This window comes from Meleagris gallopavo, chromosome 9 (genome assembly GCF_905368555.1).
Source record: "Meleagris gallopavo chromosome 9, MGAL_WU_HG_1.1, whole genome shotgun sequence".
Classification (NCBI taxonomy): domain Eukaryota; kingdom Metazoa; phylum Chordata; class Aves; order Galliformes; family Phasianidae; genus Meleagris; species Meleagris gallopavo.
The window spans coordinates 6,499,505-6,521,083 of record NC_139412.1 but is presented as its reverse complement, the minus strand read 5'-3'; the positions used below and the strand labels follow the sequence as shown (position 1 = coordinate 6,521,083).

At 33.6% G+C, this 21,579-nt stretch overlaps 1 protein-coding gene across 4 annotated transcripts in view; it reads left to right on the top strand.

Annotated features, from left to right (window-relative positions):
- PCDH11X (protocadherin 11 X-linked) overlaps window positions 1–20,909 on the top strand; it is a 438,899-nt gene extending 417,990 nt beyond the window's left edge. For 2 of the 4 annotated variants that reach the window (XM_085230305.1, XM_085230304.1), the window contains one exon: window positions 16,118–20,909. In XM_085230305.1, the coding sequence (XP_085086431.1) occupies window positions 16,118–16,509 (392 nt within the window). In that variant the 3' untranslated portion in view covers window positions 16,510–20,909. The remainder of the gene's footprint in view (window positions 1–16,117) is intronic. The other 2 variants (XM_085230306.1, XM_085230310.1) reach the window with 2 other exon arrangements.
- Window positions 20,910–21,579: the final 670 nt, after the last annotated feature.

Sequence of the window (21,579 nt, the reverse complement as noted above, 5' to 3'; positions counted from 1 at the left end):
AATAGGAATGCCAAAATGCTGATAGCAGTGAAGTTGAAAGCACAGTTCCATTTGAATTTGGAATACAGTATAAAGTAGGGGGAAGAGAACTAGGATGTGTGTTCTGATTGAATCAGACAGATAAACTTACATATATACACTCATATTCAGATTTACTCCCATTTACAAATAGTTATGATTATACACATTTAAGATAATCTGCAAAATATCTAGGCCTGGTAAGTTTTGTATTTCTTGAGCAAGTCTGATGTATTTGCTGCCAGCTTTTTGGTTTTATTGTTTTCCCTTCCCCAGGGAAATTAAGTTCCTCAAGTCCTGAAGTTGCATAATTACTCATACTATGACAAGACAAGAAACAGAAAAGTGGCTCCGATTCATAGAGAATTAGAATATAAGTCTATAAAGTGATAGATAAATGGAGTAACAACTCTGTAGGGAAATGGCCATGTCCAGTATACAGCAGATTCTAGTGCACGTGAGGGAAAATTCCCCTTTTGCTACAGCAGGGAGTAAGAACAGTAACTAAGTGAAATAGTACTGGCTACTATATTGACTGAAATATTGTGATTAATCAAATGTATCCAGGCCTTAAAATAAACTTGCACAAGTCATATTCCATATTCATGACAGTATCACGATGCTTTCCAATTCTACTATATTATAGACTTAAAATGGCAAAAACAAACAAACAAACAAACAAACAAAAAACACGCCCAAGCCAACATTGGGAATAAGCAATTTATTAGCACCTAAGACATGTTATTAATGCTGTTATATCCAGCTGTTCTATGTATCTACATATAAACTGTGTTCAGAAAATATTGTATAAAACTTAGAGCAGTAGATTACTCAATATTAATTACTATTATATGTGATAATTACAACAAAATAGTTTTCTAAAAAATAAAAAAATATTGGTACATTATGCAGCATTACTGTGAAGACTTTTGCTTCATGGATCTATTGATTAACAATTTGTGACCTTCAAGTATCAGTAATGTTTTGTACAACTTTGAAAGTCACTGTCAGTGTCTCTCCTGTCCTTGTGTGATGGTGCCTGTCTGTGTGTCACAGGTTCTGTGATATGCAAATAGACAGCAAAGCCTTAATGATTACTTCTGCCTCAAGGCACTACAGAAGGTGAGAGAAAGGACCAGTGAGTGTAAAAATAAAAGAGAATCCATGTCAGGAACTTAAATTTTTTGGCAGTAGGGCCTGCGTTGTATTTTTTGTTTGTTTGTTTTCTCCTTGAGACTTTAATATCCTTTTCTGCAGAGGTTCTGCAGAACAATTTCATCTCCCAGCATTCATAAAGCCCAGTTGGTGGGAGGCTTTTACCCAGCCATGATAAATTATTCTCTGTCAGAATCCAAATCTTCCTTTTCAAGTCAGACCATTTTTCATGAATTTATTCTGTTAACATGAGCTGGAATAGAAGCAATAGATGATAATGAGTTAACTTTGATCATTAATGACATCTCTAGGAGACTAAAAATGAATTAAGGAATAAATAGTTGAAGAGATTCAATAACAGTCTAGTGAACACTTGGTCAGCAATTGACTGGTAGCTTTTTATTTAGGTCTTTTTGTATTCTATGGTTAATTAAAACCACAGAAAGATTTCAAATCAACCATTTGGAATACAGACATAAAGTTCTCCTGCCAGCCATACTTGCTGTAGAAAAGATGATTGTCACATTATTCCACTGAAGCCTAACTAACATTAGTTCCTGAAATTCAGGTTTGAACCCTTTTAAAAAGAAATCTGTGTGCCAAACATGCTGAGAACTTTTGACATACATCTGCCAGAGCAGCACTTACCCTAGACTTAAAAAATCCTTTCTGTAAAGCTTATGAAAAAAAAAAAAAAAAAGAAACATAAATCATGTGCTTTTTTGTATCTGCTTTTATAAACTACATTTAAGGGCAGTATATGGACTGCCATTTCTAACAAGAATTGTTCTGATGTTATTTTATTTGACATATGTCTCCTACATCCCAGATTTACAAACTAAACTTCTGAAAGTGCTAAATGCTACGTTTTACTGACTCCATATGAATTGAGCATTTTTAAACCTTGTTTCTATAGGATCCTCTTCCAAATTCAATAGAGAAATGGCTAATTAAATCTCATGTATTAAGGAAAGTGGGAAGTTCCTTGACAAATCAGAAGGCTGGTTTTTAACTTCATTTTTTAATATATATTACATTTTTATTAGCATAAATATATCAAATCTTATCAAATAAGAGTGAAAATCACTTTTGCAAAGAAAGTCATGGTGTATTAAATGTATATAAATGAAATTACTGTCTGATCTTAGGACATCTTGTTATTAAAAAGAGCTGAGTGAAAACTTAACATCTACACTCTGAAAGTCAAAGCTCCACAAATAGATCTCCAGCATCCTCAATTTAGACAGCTTGTGGTGATAAGAGAAAGATGCTTGTATAACTAAGTTCAAGAAAGCATAATTTAAAGATTAATCAGCATTACGCTCCAATTATAAAACAGTTTTATTTTTTAAATAATGCCTTTTTTTTTCCTGAAAAATTGGATACCTGACTTTATACTCCTATACTTGGTGTGCTCAAAAATATTTCTAAAAAAACAAACAAAATCAATAGCAATTAAAAAAAACCACTTTCCTTCAACAGTTAAAGTAATCCTTGTGGGTGTCCTGACAGCAATCAAAATGGGCTGAAAAAAATCCTGTCAGCAGATGCTTATTCACATTTCCAAGGATGATATTGCTGACCCTAAATTCTTCCAAATAATCATAGCTATAATTGTTCTCTAAAACTGTCTTTTTTTAAATTATGTGAAATCTCTTACTTTGAAAAATTGCGTTAAACATAGATATGACCTAAATTATTCCCATCACGCGTCAGTTGTCCAGTTGCTGAGAAAATTATCTGATTAGAAATACAAACTACTCACATATCACCCTAGTTAAAGTTAGAATATTTTTATATTTTAATCATAAAATGCTTTGGAGAAGTGAAAAGAATGTCAAAGAAAATCTGAAAGCCACTGCGGGAATTTGTTCAATGGTAGCTAAATGAGAATTAAAACTCAGCAGTGTATTTTCTGAGAGTTTTTTTCAACAAAGAAAAAGAGAAAATAATACACATGTACCAACAGAAGTCCTCGATGTGCCAAAACTTTCTTAACAGTTGGAAAAGGCTTATGTGAAGTGATATGAGAAACTTATAACCAAACAGCTCCACTCCAGCGGAGTAACTGGTCACAACTGATCACCTAAAGAGATGACTTTGAGAAGTATTACCACAGCAGAATCATGCCAAAATTTCTGAAGGTGCTAGCAGTGCCTAAAAATCCCATCACAGTCAGTAAGTGGTTCTCTACTCATCAGATGGAAACTCTGGTCAAGTATCCCTTTTCTTCTTTCAAATGTCTATTCTGAATGAGGCTCTGAGCTACTGTGTAGAGATTGCTCCGAATCACTCAGAGCCATTCTCACTTCTATGCCTGACTGGAGTACAATGAGTTTGGATTATGCTGTTTTAAATTATCACCCATTTGAAGTAATTTTCTTTATAAAACAAGATTAAAATGACTGTAATTCAAAACATTTTACCTCGAATTGATGTGAAAATTGTAGTGTTCATATTATTTCCATTTTTCAATTTGACAAAACATTTCACTCCATGTATAAGCTTTTCTGTGTTGTCACTATCTTGAGTGAAAATATGCATTTTACTCTGTGCATTTTACTCCTTCCTGATGTGCCTTATTTCTTAACACTACTTATTTAACTTTCTTAAAGAATGTTTTTATATAGCCTATTGTGGTACTTAGGGAAAATATAAACAGATTTAGGAGGTTTGCTTACCTCCTTTTTGCCCCTCACAATAAGAGTTTATAACTTCATACTGCTAAAATTTGTTCTGTTTTTTTTCCAGATGCCTCATGGTCAGATAAGTGCTGATCATAAAGCCAAAAAAGAATTTGTAGTTCTAGCCTGAAGGAGTTGAAACTCAGATTTTAGTGATTTTTATTTACATGAAACTTTCTTTCAATTGTTTTTATAATAATATCACAGTAAAAGTTTCTTTCTTGTGTTTTTCTTCAAGGTTTCACATCTGAACAAATTATTTAGGGAAAGAATAGCCTCATCTCTTTCTCAGAATTTTAGTTCACAGACAGGCAGTCCCATCTGTGATTGTTTTTAAAATACACTGAATTCTGAGGTACTGACACAAGTTCCCTATGAATAACAGCATTTATATCATCTAATAGAGAATGCTTCATACAGAGTTCTTGTAGTGAAGTTCAGAACAATACTGAAAAGCACTGGAAGACGGAGCAACTTGCAGAGGTCCTTGGCTGAATTAATGCCAGTGGGAACTGTAACTGTAAAGATCCTGGCTTAAAGAACTCAAATGTACAAATGTACTTAAATATAAGTCAAGCTGTATTCAACCATAAGTGAAATAGAATGCCAAACCTTATCACTTAAAGTAACAGTAATACATATGTCAGTTGTCAAACCCTCAGACTCTTGGAGAGAGCTGCTTTTGTGTAAATCTGCAAAGGATAATTCATTCCTTACTAGGGGGTATGATTTCATGAGCAGAAAGCTCTAACTAGTACATATGTATAGGATAGATTTAAAGTGATTATGGAAATGTCACCGCAGGACAATGCATTATTAGTAGCCTCTCATATGTTGTACGCTGTTCCCTTATGTTTGCTGATAATTAAAAGCAGATTGGGATGTCATGGTAAGAATGAGTGCAAAATGTCCCTTTTATCATTTGCAATAAATATGAAATAGTGTTCTTTCTGTATCCTTCAGTGATTGTTCTATTTGTGTAGGTGACAAATGACATCTTTCTCCTTGTAATGTGCCTGCAGGGTTAAATGACTTTATTATTATTAATGAGTCATTGCTCCAGCTGCCCAGAAAGAGGGAGAACAGAAGACATAAGAGATTTAGACCTAAGTAATTACAAGTGTAATTATTACCTTTCAAATTTCATTTTTACAGCAATCACAAAGTTGTTAATCAAACATGGCCCTTTCACATTTTTTGGGAGTCTCTTTCGAAGGGATGAGTAGCTACATGGTTCCACAGAGGGCAATCTGTGGCAGATTGACAAAGTGGTAGTGACAGAAAACTGCTGTGAAAAATTGGTTAGAAAATGCTGTCTAGCTATCAAGGAGCCTGCAATTCAGAGGGTTTTCCAAGAAACAAACCCACCTGGGCTTCAGCCATATGGAGGAGAGTGTCGTCTTGGGGAGGACAGAAGCTGCAGGAGGGGAATCCTTTTGTCCTGTGGAGAGATGAAATGTCAGAGTTTTACATCTCTTGTCTGCCTTTGCACAAGGTTGTGCATTGTGAGTAAGGAGTTTAATAAGCGCAAGAGATCTGACAAGCTGCTGGTCAGTACAGGGGAATGAAAGGGTGTGACTTCCCGACTCTGCAGTAGTTATTTTTAAAATATTTCTAAAATAATTATTCATAAAAACTTGAAAATCCTCCAAAACAGAATTAGGTGGAGCATAAAGCTTGTCCTTCTGTAGTAATGGTAAGGGAATCACAGGAAATTTAGAAAATGGAAATGAATGTGGATTGTGTTAGGCCATGTTGCAGGTGCAGTTAAATGGAAGTAATGCTGTTTTTCAGAATCATAAGCTGAACATGACATTGTGAAATGAAAAATCTGAGGAAAAGCTTCGGTGAAATGAGAATATCTCCTTTCAATAATGTCCTTACTGCATAATGTTGGACTAGCAGATATTCTCATATTTGAAAAATCTACATGGAAATAAGGAGGCAAAATGGAAACTATTAGTTCCTATACCTTGTACCCCAAAATTTCATTTGAATCAATGCTGTCACAAATCAGGTGAACTTAAAAAAACAACTTTGATGGAAAACTGCTTTGCCAGAAAAGCTTCAGCCAGCTTTACTTGAATACTGAACTCAAGTAAATAGTTTTAGTACTGTTGATCAATCAGATGCAGTATCTAACAGCACTCAAATGAGCAGTATTACATAGGTATTTACAGTTGAACATCATGAAAATATCTAGAAATATTCACAGAGTAATATTCAAAATAAAAACAGAACCTTTTTATGGTGTTTGTTTTGCATTGTAATAAAGGAAATGTTTTGTTTTGTTTTCTTGAAATGCAATTGGGCTCACAGCATAAAAGCTACAGAATATTTGAAGAATGTTGTAGGGGTTTTTGTTTGCTGCTCTACTGGTCTTTGACTTTAAATTTTGTTTGTTTATACCTGATGAAAGCAAAATTTTTTAAAACACATTTTTATTACCTACCGCTTAGGACGGCACAGGAAAAATCTGCTTACTGATTTACTTAGCATCTGTTTTTTTATGAATTCCTTTTGAAAATAAAGATTTCATTAATACGTCTGAACTATGAACAATTGCAAACGATTGTTCAGTTACTTTATATAACTGCTTAGTATTCTATCTTAGATTACTTTTACTGTAAATTCAGTACTATTGAAAATAATAGCTCTTTGAACTTTCTGAAAACAGAGCCCCAGTTTGGTAAATGCATCAAGAAACTTATTAAAGTGAATTAAGAGTGTAAATACTGAAAACTAAAGGAGAAATGTAGTTATTTTATCCCATGCCTATCCCTTGGGATGCTGCATGTGAGGTGTCTCAAATATACCTGAAGAGGAACTTCTTGTCCTCTTCATCACCCTACACACTGCTGAGGATGACTTGCTGGCCTGATCTCCTTAACTCATGAGTGTTAGAATTCATTATTAGAGTAGTATGAGTATACACTAATATTTTGATGGAGGTCATTTATCAAGAATAAATGCTACTGACCTTATTCTACCTAGAAATTCTATTCCCTTATCTCTTTGAAGTTCATCTATTTTCCTGTCTCCGAGGATAGATCTTTGTTCTCTAGCCAGAGAACCACAAAAGGTAATTGATTTTTTTGATTGCAGTGTTCACAGCTGAAGCTTAAAGAATGTATTTTCTGCTGTTTCCACAGTAAATGAGTTTATGTAGATTTAGTGATTCTTAGTTCTCTATATGAATCTTCATGCTTTAAGTATTTAGTGATTTATTAAAAAAAAAAAAAAAAAAAAAAACACACACAAAAACACTGACCTACTTCTCTGTCCCCTTGCCTGTCTCTCTCACACTCCTCTTTCTCCCCCACACCCCTGGCCTTAAAAAACTGAGCATGGTGTAATCTTCCCTGTATACTTAAAGTCCAGGTATTGTAAACAATAATTCTTTTCTGAATCTTAAATATATGTGTGTGTGCGTGTGTAAGAATGGAACTATGAATGAAAAAGGGAGAAAACTCTTTTGAAAGGTTGGAAGAAGAGAAAAAACAGATGTTATGAATTATCAGTAGAAATGACTGCTAAATAAATTTCATTTTCAAATTATGAGCTTAAAAAGCTGCATTTTGAGGAGCGCTGTACAAACAAAACCTCAAGCTCTTTGTATGACATTAATATAGTTTTTTTTTTCCCGTTTTTTGAAGAGAAAATATAGCAATGCACATATTTCCTTTGTATAATACACTCTCTTTTTCCACTCAGTGCCTCTCAAAATAATGTTGATACACTACTAAATCCCACAGCAAACCCACATGCAAAAGCTTCTTCTTATTGAATTAAATGAGAGAACGTATCATGTTGAACTGACTCTTGATTAAATAAATAAATGAACTTAAGCAAAACACATCTGTTTAATTGGTAAGGGCTCCTCATGTGCATTCCTAATGAGGCATTTGGATAAGTATTTGATCACAAAAATGGAGATATAAATGCTACTTCAGAATGTCCAGTGTTACCCAGTATTGGTTAAATGAATTTTCTGTCAATTAGCCCCCCTTCTGTTCTAACGTGTTCTTACTTTTTCTGAGGTAACAAACATGTCTGTGGTTCTAATAAAGAGAAAATAAATATGCAGGTATTTTTATTCCAGATTTTATTTTTTTAATTCTGTTTTGTTTTATTTTAGAACTTTTTTCTAATATTATTTGGCATAGATATTTAAACGTTAGATGTAACTTCTTGCTGGAAATATCTAAAGGGGGCTAATTGTCAAAAAAGCAGCAGGAAACTGGAGACAACTTGTATAACATTGAAGGGTGACTTCCACTTGAAAGATGGAAAGCAATTTTTACAACACATTTGCAATCTAATCTCTTGAAGTTGATAAGAGATATACTAATCCTCATAGAACTTCTGCATCACAAATTTCAAGTAATGTTTAAGGATATTTAAGAAAGCATAAAACTAGTTTTTAAATATGAATACACGTATTTTTGGGCAGTAAGGCCTTAGAAACATCATCATATTAGAGAGTACTTAGTGAAATAAGTATTGTACTTATTGCTTCAGACTCTCTACAAATGCTTGAGGATATACTAGCATTACTATACCTTCCATTTCTGTGATCACTCTAAAAAATGGCTTTGATGAGAGAAGTTCATCTTGCAGAGAATGACATAAGGTTTTCACTGCACTCGATCCTGCTGGGATTGCCGGAGTGAGTGAGCCACTGTGTGTCACTTAGTTGTCAGCTGAGGTCAGCCCACCACATTAAGATAAAAACAATACTTAGGAGACAGTTATTCCAAGATGATAATTGCTGGGTATCTAAAACTTTAAACAGACTCTTCTTTTCCTTCCCGCAAACAATAATTTTATCTTTAGAGGCTTAAAAAGAAGTTTGACACATCAAGAGGAAGAAAAATTTGCTGTGTTACAAATGCCTTTCAGAAAACTCTTACTGAAAGTGTTTTCTCTTCCAGGGGCCAGCTGTAAAATCACAGCTGAAAGTCTTTTTCATCCAGCATATTTTTTTGCGGGATATTGGGTTTACTGCAGAAATTTTACGTCAGTAGAAAAGCTTGATGTATACCACTGAAGATGCATGTGTGGGGGAAAGAGATACAGATTTCACTCTTTACTTTGTCTCCAGGTCGAAGGTTATTGCTGGAGGAAAAACCATTCTTCACTGTGTAGTTTCACCTTATCTAATTGATTTGAATTTAAATTTATATTCTGTGTTAAATAATGAACTCCGTATTAATAATTAAAAAGCTTCAGCACAAATGTAAAGCAGTTAATTAAATATTAAATAAAGAACATTGTATTACTCGCTATTTTAATCAATAGACTAGATTTTAGGCTATTCATTTCAGATGTTTATTATACTTTACAAGGTATGGTTAAAATTCTCATTGATAACTCAATATAAGAAACATATGTCTTTTGCAAATTAGAATATTTGTTTTGCTGTAAACAAGGCCCATACGTTAAAGATCAATAATACAGTTGGGCTGCTGAAAGAAGAAGGGTCAATACCATGCACTCTGCAATATTCTCATATGCCTGTTCATTAACATTGAGCAAAAGAGGTTGGTGGTGTTTGAGGAGCTCAGTTTTTTTTCAGAAGCTTATTTTTTTTCCGTGAAATATCTTTCTGTGGAAAACAGCAATTACTGAAATCAAACTTCTTATGGGATTGTTGCTTTTAAACAATTTCTTGGTTTTGATTAATACAAGATTGGAATTCCAGTCAGAATAACAATGAGAAGCTTAATGAAAGAGTAATGTGCTTTGTTTTTGTTTCTTTTTTTTTCCTTCTAAGACTATTATTTGTGAAGGAGAGATTCACTTCACTTCACAAGTGTAGTTAATTATACAGGAATTACCATATGTTCTCTCTTTTTGCCCTGATTCATCTTCCCTTCTCTGTCTTCTTCTTCACCAACTTTCCCTATCTATCTTTAATAATGTTTGTTAGACTAGTTGAAGCGAGATGCAAAATATCCACATTTCATACCAGTGGGATTTTATAATAAAAAGCTTCACTCAGAACATCTTTTAGGATTAAATTCAAATTAAAAACATGGATGTTAGGATATGTAACTGTGATGACTGGAATGGAAGGAGAGCCTATTCTAGAAATTCTATCCAGCACAAGATGGCCACACAGAGATATGTTATTTCCAGCATGCCTCTTGATTTCATATTCAGAATGTCAGGAGAATCAGCCTTCCTCAGAGTGTAATTTAACATGGGATATGGGAGAGGCAAGCTCTGTATGGAAGGCTGAAGAGTAAAGGCAGTGATGTGTCCTACTTGTTCTTTGAATAAAAAGGTTGAAAGGCTAAAACTTCAGTAATTTATTTAGGTTTTTGAGTAACCAAGATATATACAGGAAATAAAATATTCATAGGAAGCTTCTCCTAAAGGGATTCTATTATAAAAGCTAAAAAAGATATAGCAGCAGTTATTCAGGGTTTTTACATTCAAGCTTCTTCCTCCTGAACTTATTAAAACAGCCCAGTTTATACTAACAAACTATTCTGCCCTTCCTTTCTTATTGTTAATGTCATTTTAGTTCTTTTAACATAGCAGAGACTGCTAAATGATGTTGCCCAAGTGGCAGCTTTCGGTCACCAGGGTAATTCTAGGCTATTATTTCCCTATATTATGCTTGAATTCTTGCTTAGATTGAATACCACTTTTAGTACATACACATGGGCAAAAGAAGGAGGGGGAGAAGGGAAAGAGGAGAGTGCAGGAGGGAACACAACCCATTCCTTAGGAGCCATTGGCTGAGAAGAGCAGTATAAGATTGTCATCTTCATCACTCTGGTGAGTTCCTGCTGAGCAGAGAGCACTGAAAGTGCAATGGGAGCTGTTTAATATGAAACGCTTCAGTAAATGAGAGGCACTTCTGGATGCTGACAGAATAGCATTGGCACTGCAAGCCATGTATTCATATATGTGCTGTGTTGTGAAAATATGAAAAATAGCTCAGCAATGGCATAATTATGGGCAATTTGCTTAATTGCTTGCTAATTGTTGCTTGCTTTATTATGAAACAAGAGTGCTTTAAATGCAACACTGGATGGTTTGCATCCAAAATGTATCATATTCAGTACTGGCTTTTCATTAAGACTTCAGTATTAAATTCAACCACTCTATCTATATTCCATTTTTAATATTTTTTTTAATTGTTTTTGAAAATTTTAAATATAATTTATAAGCTCCTAAGCCTGGAATATGAATACTTTCCTAATGAAAATTTACCAATTCCTTTTGATTATTATTACATTTAATGTGGATAAAGTTAGGGATATTTTAAGGATTCTCCAGAAATTCACACTGTTGATTGGTCAGCTTTAAGAATGTGCAGCTCCCTTTTAAAATGTGTTTCAGGGGAGATGTGCAATTCCTAAAATTTGGCCTAAACTTCTGGAAAAACACTTACCTTGATCAAGACAGCCTGCTTTGAGCAGTAATTTAGACCAGTTATCTTCAAAAGTCCCTTCCAACCTAAGCCTGCATGATGCCATAATGCAAGTAATGAATTTTGTGATCTTATCTTAGTAGTACACCTCCTGTTTGGCATGGACATATGGGTATAGGAGTAGAAAAGAAAGTGTATCTTATATACAGCAATGTACACAGCATTATGAGGATGCTGGTAACACAGTCATATTAACAGCTTGTCTTCTTTTGAGAATTCTCTTTGAGGAATAGTCTTAAGCTTCCAATATTGAGCTGGAAGCATCAAAGTATGCAGCATTATGCTATGTATTTTGTAGACTGATAGTGCAAAAAGCATTATAGAATTCTTCAGCTTTATTTCATATGCAAGAACACTCAGTATTTTCTATCTATACCATATACGGACGTTATAATCATAGAAATGTACAACCAAAAACAAACAAAACTATCAAGTAGTATTTTTTATAACTGCTTTTACTGAAGGATAGCTACCTGACAAAGTTGAAACTCAATGTTTTAAGTGAAAATAATTATTCTTACTGAAGAGTGTTTTGACCTATAAATGATAAAGACTGGGGAACAATGAAGAAAGCCTTTTAACTATTGTGCTTTTAGTTATACTTGACAGTTCTGATCTAAACATTTCATAAGAACTGACATACATTTTCTTTAAAAATGTTCTTAGTTCTGAGGCAGGCAGTTTAAATAACACCTTCATTCCTAAAACAATCTAGAGTTCAAACAACACTGGTAAATTCACATGTGTATGAGAGTGATCTGTTGGATGAATTAAAAATTCTTTCATACTTGTATGTCATGGTTGATGATTCTCCTACATGAGATGTTACTAGACGCTGAATTTCAGTACAGAAAACCACTATCTCTTCTGAAAATACTCAGAAATGGAAGAAACTACCTTTAACTTGATTGTTAGAGGCAGACTCCACAGATTTTTCTCACCAGAATACTTATGGGACTGGAAGAATAATTACCTATATTACCAATTTTGAATGAGAGAAAGACTAAAAAGGTTTTCTTTTCGCCTACATTTAACAGTGACTTGCATGAAGTAACTATTACAAACAGTAGCCTGCATAAAAAGATGGAAAGCAAAAGGAAGCTTTAAGAGTAGCATCTAGAAAAATTCGATGGTCAATTTGTACAGCATTGGATAAACGGCCTGTTGAGCACTGAAACTGGCACTCGCCCAGCAGTGCTTGCATTCCTCTTCATATTGTCCTCTGGGATGCTCTGTGGAGCCAGCCTGATTCCCTCCTTTTAAGTGAGCAGCAAATGGTGAAGGGGGAGCCAGGCTCAGTGCTAGTTACATTGACTCCTTTCATTCTAAGTTGGTAACAGAATTTTGGAAATCAGCAGCATTGTATTGTAAGTTGGCACCATTAGCAGTACACTCTACTGCTGATAAAAAGCTCTTTGGTTTGATAAAATATGGAATTGTTAAAAGTAAAATTTTTATAACTAAAGCATCTAAACATAGTTTAGATGGCAATAGACTGCCAGAGCCTGGAAGCAAGTGAGAAAGATTTCAAGTGCTAATGAAGAAGAAGAATGATATCTTAGGAAAATGATATCTTAGGAGATTGAATTTGAAGGACTGAAAGAAGCTACATTTCATGAATATTCATGAATAAAAAAATCCTATGTTTTGTGCTGGGTCATTGAAAAACAGAATTATACTCCAATGGTCATTTTTACTTCGTTGTGCTAAAAAATAATGGTTTTATTTATTTATTTTTAATTCATGCCAAATAGAAGTTGTTTTGCATCCCGATTGTCCTTGCTAGTAGTTTTTACTGCAACAGATCAGTTGCTGAGATTTTCTAAGATTCCTTTAAATGTAAATAGTGAGGACCTTGCCTGTCTCACAATATATTCATTGTCACACCCCTAGTTAATTTGGTTTCCTACAGCATATCCAATCTCCTAAAAACTGCCTCAGGGCTGCACTAATGCTGGCCTATATGCAGATGTTTTAAATTAAAAACAAAACAAAACTATTCTATTCATTTTATAAAACATGTTCTCCTTTTGAAGTTACAGTAGAGGTTGATAATTTTTTTTAAGTGCAGTGCGTTATAAACAAAACTTGACTGTTACTGTTGGAAAAAAAATGAGTCAGGCATCATACAGAAAAGTACTTGTATGTGCTAAATACTTTTTTATTTCCTGTTCTCTTACAGCACTGCAGAGCTGCTCAGTGGAAAATGGAAGTAACTCTTCAAAATTAATGAGAACTGTATATTTTGCATGTCACTAATTATAAGTAGTGATGAAAAATAGAATTATTTTGACAATCAAGATTATGTCTTACAAATGCCTACACTGAAAGATTGTGATTGCTACAAAAAAATTTATCTTCTCAACAGTCTGCAAGTGCAGGATTGTTATATAATTAAACTCAAACCTCAAAGCCAAAATAATTTGTAGTCATATCACAGGATTGTGCCTAGAGTTGTACTAACGATTTGATAGCGTCTCTTCGTAATATTTTTGCTAAAACTAAAACTCATGTACAAATACTTTATTAAGATAATAAATGAGACTGGCATCCTGAGAACATTGTTGTTCTTTGCACACTAGCATGTTCCAAGTCTACATGCAGTCTGACAACTCATGACACAAAATTACTGTCATACTGATCTATCCAGATGGTGTCAAGAATGTTTTTTAAGTGATCTTTTATTTCTGTAGTTGCCTTGTCTAAAGCTTAAATGTTATGTTTTTATTGCCAAATGCAGATTTTGATTGTTTAATTTTATTTTTTTATTCGAGCATTAGATAATACTACAAGTATTGTAACTACTTGCTATGTGGAGCTAGTAATACATAAGAATTATTATTTCCAAACAAATAACTGTATTTTTCCAGCTTAATTAATTAAAATTTTAAGTGATATCTTGAAATAAAAAGAACACTGAAGGATTGAGTATCAAAAATGTTTTGTTAATAGATGCAAAAATATCAGATTCTGCATAAGTCAGGGGTTACTCAACTCTCAGTCAAGGATGTACCTGATTTTAGTGAATTGTCTTGATCAGAAGAGAAGCAAACCTGGATAATTAGAGATAATTAATGAAGAGTTTTAAGAGCTTATATATACTCAGATTTCTGTCTCTAATAGCACATAGTAGGACACAAACAGATTAGACTAATCTAGCAGTAGTAACTTTTTTTGAGTGAACTGCTTTCTCTGCTGAATTATTTTCATATTTATATATCCCTCCACCCATCAAAACCGGATTAGTATTTCAACAGTAAGGTGCCAAAGCTTTGTCAGGATTACATTCAGACATATGGAGACAAAATGACGGTAGACATGTTGTAATGCTAATAATAGGGCAAAGCAACATTTATAAACACTCATTTCCCTAACAGGCAGATACAATGTACAGTGTCCTTCAGGAGAAATAATCAAGAATATAACATTAATGAAACAGCAAGAAACCAATTGACTACTTACAAGTGATAGACTTAAAAAGATGCAGCCTGTATTTTGGACAGCAGCATAATGTATTTTAATGTCTGAAGGAAAAACTAAATCCATTTGTATTTAGATGTAATATGGAAATATGTACTTATGCTTCGTAGTTTACACAGATTTCAACATTCAAAATAAAAACAGAACATTAAATTAAAGCAGAAATACAGCATCTGTTTACAAACAAAGCTCAAATGATGAGAGGCTCCTACTCAGAGCTCATATTGCAATAAGTAGTTTGTAGCAGCATAATTTCTGTGCTAGTTGTGAACCAGAACCCATTTCTAAAGATTATCTTCATGAAGCTAGATATTAAAAATACATACATAGCTTTTGTCACAAAAAAGGATAGTCTTGAAGTTTTGTGAAAAGACACAATGAAATATCTGAACAGAGACTTTTCCTCTCTTCTGACATATTTTAACTCTGTTCATAGTAAGATCATATAAAATTATTATATATAATATGAAAAACATTTCAAGGGATGATTTCTAGAATTTTAATTACATTAATTAGAATCTACACTACATAGAAAAACCACAATCATTTAAATGAAATTGATCAAGATTTTTTATGTATTGAAAATTATGTGTTTCTTAGTTGGCCTTTGAACACATTAGCATTTCTGTAATCCTTTTCAAGAGCACAAACCTTGCATCTACTGAAGAGCTCTGGTTCGATTACTTGTAAACTACAGAAGTTACAGCTTTTCTTGCTATTACCCTTTGATTTTTTTCAACGTTTCCAGTATTGAATGCATCAAGAAATCAATCCTCTTTAAAACAACTGTAATGCTGTCTTTCATTCTTAAAGTTCTTGAGTGCATTTTTGAAACCAATGTACCACCTTTGACTATACCCAAATTAAATTTGTTTTTTCCTTAAACAGAGCAAAAAATAAATAAATAAAAAATCCAGCGTTAAGAGCATATTTTTAAAATCTAATTTTAATCTTATTTTTTTCACGAATGCAAAAAAGTGTTATATTGCTAGATCATTGTAAAGCTTTTAGCTTTATTACTAAAGGGGCGATTTTAGAAAGTAAAAACATCATTATAAGGAGACTGTATATGGGCTTTAGTTACTTGGGCTGTAGTGATGTTATCATCTGTTCTTAAAATGCTAACGTTTTTTCTGATGCTTGCCAGTGACATCACTGTGGGCCTCCAAATTGAAAGCATCTATATGTTCATTTAAGTCGTATTACTGCAGGTATTTTTTTTCCAAAATATGTCCTTTGTTTTAGAACTGGGATTGCTTTCTTAACCTTCATTCCCTACGTACATCATTGTTTAAATCTTTTGATAATTTCTTATCTTTTTCTGTCCTCCCAGCTATTGAAGTAAATCTCCAGAAAGCCTTGGCTGAGGCCTCTGAAACCTGCACACAGGAGTGTCTCATCCTGGGCCATTCTGACAACTGCTGGATGCCACCTTCTTTGACACAGTATCAACAATCCAACACAACTTTGCCATCATTTGGCTTCCAGCAAAGCTGGGGCCGAGGAGCCAGGTCTGACGGACGACACACTCTTGGGAGGCCCCTTCCAAAGGATGACAATGACAAAGGCCAAGGTGGGCCCAGGCCCCAGTTCTACAACACCTGTGAAAGACACTGCACCAGTGAAGATCCTGTCAAAGTCATCCCTCTGGCAAATTTTGCCATGTCCCACCAGGCAGCAGTGTCTGGGAGTAGCACTACATTTATCCATGAGCACCAGCTATAAATGCCTATCTAACAAATCGGCTATTTCAGGCTTTAAGGTGTTACTGTATATAGTCACAGCCTAACACTATTCTTAGTGCATATACAATTTGTTAGGCTTGTGAATATTTATGTATATAGAATCCTAAATTTGAACTTGAAAAGCTAAATCCTTTTGACTTAATTAAAGAAAATTCACCACAATTCTTGGTAAAATATATAAAATGGGGAAGAAAACTCGCAATCCAGAGCCAATCAAAAGAAAACCATAAAAACCTGCTTATTTTCTTATATGGGTCTATATGGTGCAAATATCTGCTAGCAGGTCTTCCTCCCTGTTGAAAGCAATTTCTTAATACAGCTTAGGAAACATTGCAGTAACATAACTTACCAATTTTTTTCTGTCTTCATTGTTATAATTTATAAGGTATTCATAGATTTCACCTTCCGTTTGCTTACCAATAGAGATCAAGTGGTCAATTTCTTTTTTGGTTACCTTACATAATATAACAAGATATACTTAGGAAGGATGGTGTACATTTCTACCAAAATTTACTTTTCATGTAATTGAGAAGGAGAATGTACTCAAAGACATGACAACTGCTTTTGATTTTAATTTTCAGTTGTTGAATCTACAGGTATTTATTCTTTGAAAGAATGCAGTAGATGAAATAGAAAGCTCTTAACTAGGCTTTTCTGTGTGAAATAGACAACAGAACAGGATACAATATAGATCTAAAAATATTACAAGATTTTTTTCTTCTAAGATTTTCCTTTCTACAATAATAAAAGCAACAGTATAATGCATATGCTTTTCAAGCTATAAGTCTAATTCTTTTTTTTTTTCTTTTCTTTTTTTTTTTTTATCTTGCAGAGCTTGCTTTGGCTACTGTTCCTGTTAGTTGAAAATTACATGGGCACTGCTGAAATCAGTAGGAAACTGGGGTAGCTTTTTGGCTGATGTCTTATTGTGGCTTTAAGCTACTGGTGTTTAAAATATTATAGCGATGTATATGTTTGTTTTACAGCTATAATCAATCACCTATTGCAAGTGTTCAGTAAAAGGTTAGCAATATTATTAGTTACTTCACCCCAAACTTATAAGATAAAGGAGTAGTTGTCATTGTAGCTTAGTTTGTTATTAGAGAATCACAGACATTTCTCAGCAAAGAAAGAGGAATCCAGGTAATGAGTGCTGGATAACTATAATTACAAACACACTCCAATCATATTATTTGACAAAGTCTCAGTATGATTCTCTGTAAAGATTAGGATTTTTTTCTCAGTGTTTTGTGTACTGGATGTTATAATAGTAGCAGAAATAAAACTAGTAAATTCTATAGTGGATAAAACAGAGATTCCTTTCTTCAATGAAAAAAAGAAAAAACACCACATTTTCCTTTTAGCATTCTGTTGCTGTTTAGCCATCATCATTTACAGTGTGTACATACCAAGATCTTTTTCCTTAACAAACTGCATAACTTTGTTTAGTTTTATTACTACATTAAATGAGACAATTGAAGTTGCGTGGAGGGAAATTGGAAAGTGTATGAATATTTCCTATGGGTAGAATTCTCTGTAAGCTTCATACTGTAACTTACGTGTAACATAAAAATAAAATTAAATAAAAAAAAGGAGTGTAAAAATGCTGTAATATTAGCTGCTTGTAAAATTTACAGAAGTTCAAGTTGTTGAGGGTTTCCAATGAATGCTAAAAGAGCTTCTATTTTGTGCCCAGCAGGTATAAGTAGCTTTATATATTGTTGTCCCCACTGTAAAGCTATTCAAATCACATTTACATTTTATGTGCAAAATTAAAAAAAAAAAAAAAAAGCATCACTTTTAATCTACTGATAGGGTTTAATTCATAAACATCAGATTATCTGACTACGTACTTCTGTTTTGTTTGTTTGTTTATTTTTTTGTTAATGTGATTTTCAATAATGTTTAGAAAAGATGTGGCACACTGCTTTCTGGTTGCATGTAAATCCTGGGAGAAAACAAAAAAAAAACAGTCCTTTGGCTACTGACACACAACGGTTGATACAGCTCATTTTCAGTTCCAGGACAACTAAAAATTTGACAAATTAATTTACACCTAATATATACAGAGCCATTTGTTGTTTGCTTTGGAGACATTGTAGTTAGAAAAATTCAGCAGTCCTTTTCAGGGATATACAAAAAAGCTTATCTGTAGTTTACACAGCCTTACCAAACACATTAATTGTGCAAATTTAGAATAAGGCTGGCATATAATACTTCCTATTGTAAGCAGAGGACTTTAGTTTTTATTATAGAAGTCTGCTATACTGTGTTTGTATAGAATTGGCAGCTGCACTTGAAAACTTATTTTTTTCCTCTCAACATGTCCTTTCTGACAGAATATTGTAATTGAAATTTATTGGCAAAGCAATCCATTCCTACAGTTTTGCTGTTTTCACAGGAAAAGATAAAGACACTAGAATTATATTTTTTTCAGAGGCAGAAGAACAAAACAAAAAAAAGTTTAGCAAATTATTTCTAAAAAGAAAACAAACAAAAGAAAAAAAACACCAAAACAAATGAACAACAACAACAACAACAAAACAAAAACAAAAACAAAAACAAAAACAAAAACCCCAAGAACAACTGCTTAAACAAGAATTGTAAAGATGAATCTGATAATAGGAAGTGTTAAATGTCATATCCAGGAAATTGTGTTATGGTATTGTCATCAAGATATGTAACACTTAATTGTAAATACATACTGTATCAGGAGTTAAATGTTGCTTTCATTTTTACATATTATATATCTAATATATAAAATTATGCATTGAGGCAACATTTTTTTCTGTGGACTGTTCAAGTATCATGTCAGTATCCAGAGGAATAACGTTACTATAGACTCATTACACATCTTGCCATATATATAAGTAATTTATCTCGTGCATAGGCTGTATATTTTTGTGTAATTTTTTTAGTCACTTAACTTATTTTATCTTACTTGTGTGAATTTGTGAAGAAAACGATCCTATATACAATATACAGTAAAATGGTAGTTACATGATTAGATTTGTTTCATACAGTGTAACAATAAAGGAAAACCTTTGCCTTCAAAGTAATGTGTCACACAGTCTAGCCTAGATTTTTTTTTCCCAAGCTCAGTACATGCTTGTTGCACTTCCAACTACTGCATTGAGAATATAAGTGGTAGCAGCAGAAAGACAGATAGTTTTTTTTGATAGTGTAAAATAGTCAAGTGTAAGAAAAAGAGATGAAGTCAAACTGTTCATTGTTTAAAAAAAAAAAAAAAAAAAGCCAGGTCTTTGTTTTCCTAAACTGTGCTGTATAACTTAATTCTAAAGGAAGAATATTTAGGCCCTGTCTGCTTAGCCAAACAGGCTACAGAGCACCTGCTCTCTCAGGGCTATGAGCTAGGCAGATGCAGGGTCATTTAGCTAATTATCATGGCAGCAAGCCCACGCTAATAGGACCTGAGGGCTTAAGAGTGTTAGTGTGATAGCTTGGTTGATGGAAAGTTAGTTATGTGGTTCTGAATATGGGCAGTTTTTTGTTTTTTGTTTTTTTTTGTTGTTGTTGTTGTTTGGCACAGGGACGAAGGCTCTAGCTGCTTTGTATCAGGTAGTATCAGGTATTAATGTACCCTGTGTATGTAGATATGTGGGTTTTCAGTTTTTGTGTGTTTTTTTTTTTTTTTTTTTCCCCCCTGGGAGATGTGATACATTGCTCTGTTGTGTTCTGGGCAAGCTCTAATCCAGTGAGGAACCACTTCAGCCTCAAGTTATCGTTGTTATGCACGCTTCTAGCATGGTTGAGTGAGACAGTTGACTTAAACAATTAAGTCATTAATGGTTGATTAGCACAAGGTTGTTTGATTCAAGCTTATAAGGTTTGAGAAAGTTTGATCATTTACACTTGATTTTGTTCTTAACAATTCTAGCTCAAGTTTTGCTTTTGCAGCTTTGAAGCTACTCCTTATTAAATAATCATTTATTACATGATTACACTGCAGTTTACTACCATTATTTAATTAGATAAGTAAAAAGGGAGGGATCGGTTTGTGCAGACACAAAGCAAAGTTGAAGGCAAAGATTTTATTTGGTATATGTAGGAAAATTGTGTATAACATGTTATCCCTAGTGAAGAAAAGAGACTGACAATTTCTTGTAAATATCTGGGTTTGTATTTCTGGGAAATATCCCTGCTCTATGGCATACTACAGGATCTGAAAGTGAGCAGTATATGTCTGTGTATTGAAGCAGCCCTAACCATGCTTTACAAATCGTGCAGTTGGACACCATATATCATTGTCCAGCAGCTTTTAAAGTCCAGTAAATTTACAGTAGTTCTATTTCAGGTTTCTGTACAGCATGTTGTCTTGTTAATTACAATGTTTATTAATAAACTAGATCCACAAAAGCAGTTTTCTCCTTTGCACTGTCTTCTTTGAGTTTCTGAAATGCAGATTTAATATTTTTTTTTTAAAATATTCCTCCACCTCTGCTTCCTTCATTCCCTGCTTCCCATGACTCATTTATTTGTAAACCCCCAGACTGTGAAGAAGGAAAAGTTGATTACCTTGCAGTTGCTTCACAGAATCCTTTTGATAGGCAGTGGAAATGTTCACAATTCAATGTGTATAGCAGTCTAGCTTTCTACTATTAGATATATTTTATGCTTCTGAGTTGCTTCTTTTTGTACAAACCTCCCACCTTCTACTATGCCTCCGGTACACTTATTTGTTGAAAATCATTACAAGCTGGAGTTTGGAACACTTATAGGTTTTGTATTGTTAGAACATGAGAAAATGAGCTATTTCTGATTGAGAGAACATGATTAGTATGTTGTTGAGGTAAAGGGATGAGCCTCTCACTATAGTTGTCATCTAATGATAGTCAACTAGCAGTCAAATGAGAAACTAAGGAAATAACGTTTCATGCGTTTTTTGTATTATTTAATATTTAAAAAGAGAACTTCTCTTGACATCAAGGCAGTGGTATCTTATTCTTTGACGCAATTATGGTTTTGGAAGCCAGATTTCTTGTCTGTCTGCTGAACCTCTTTCAAGAAAAGAACATGCTTAGCCTACAAA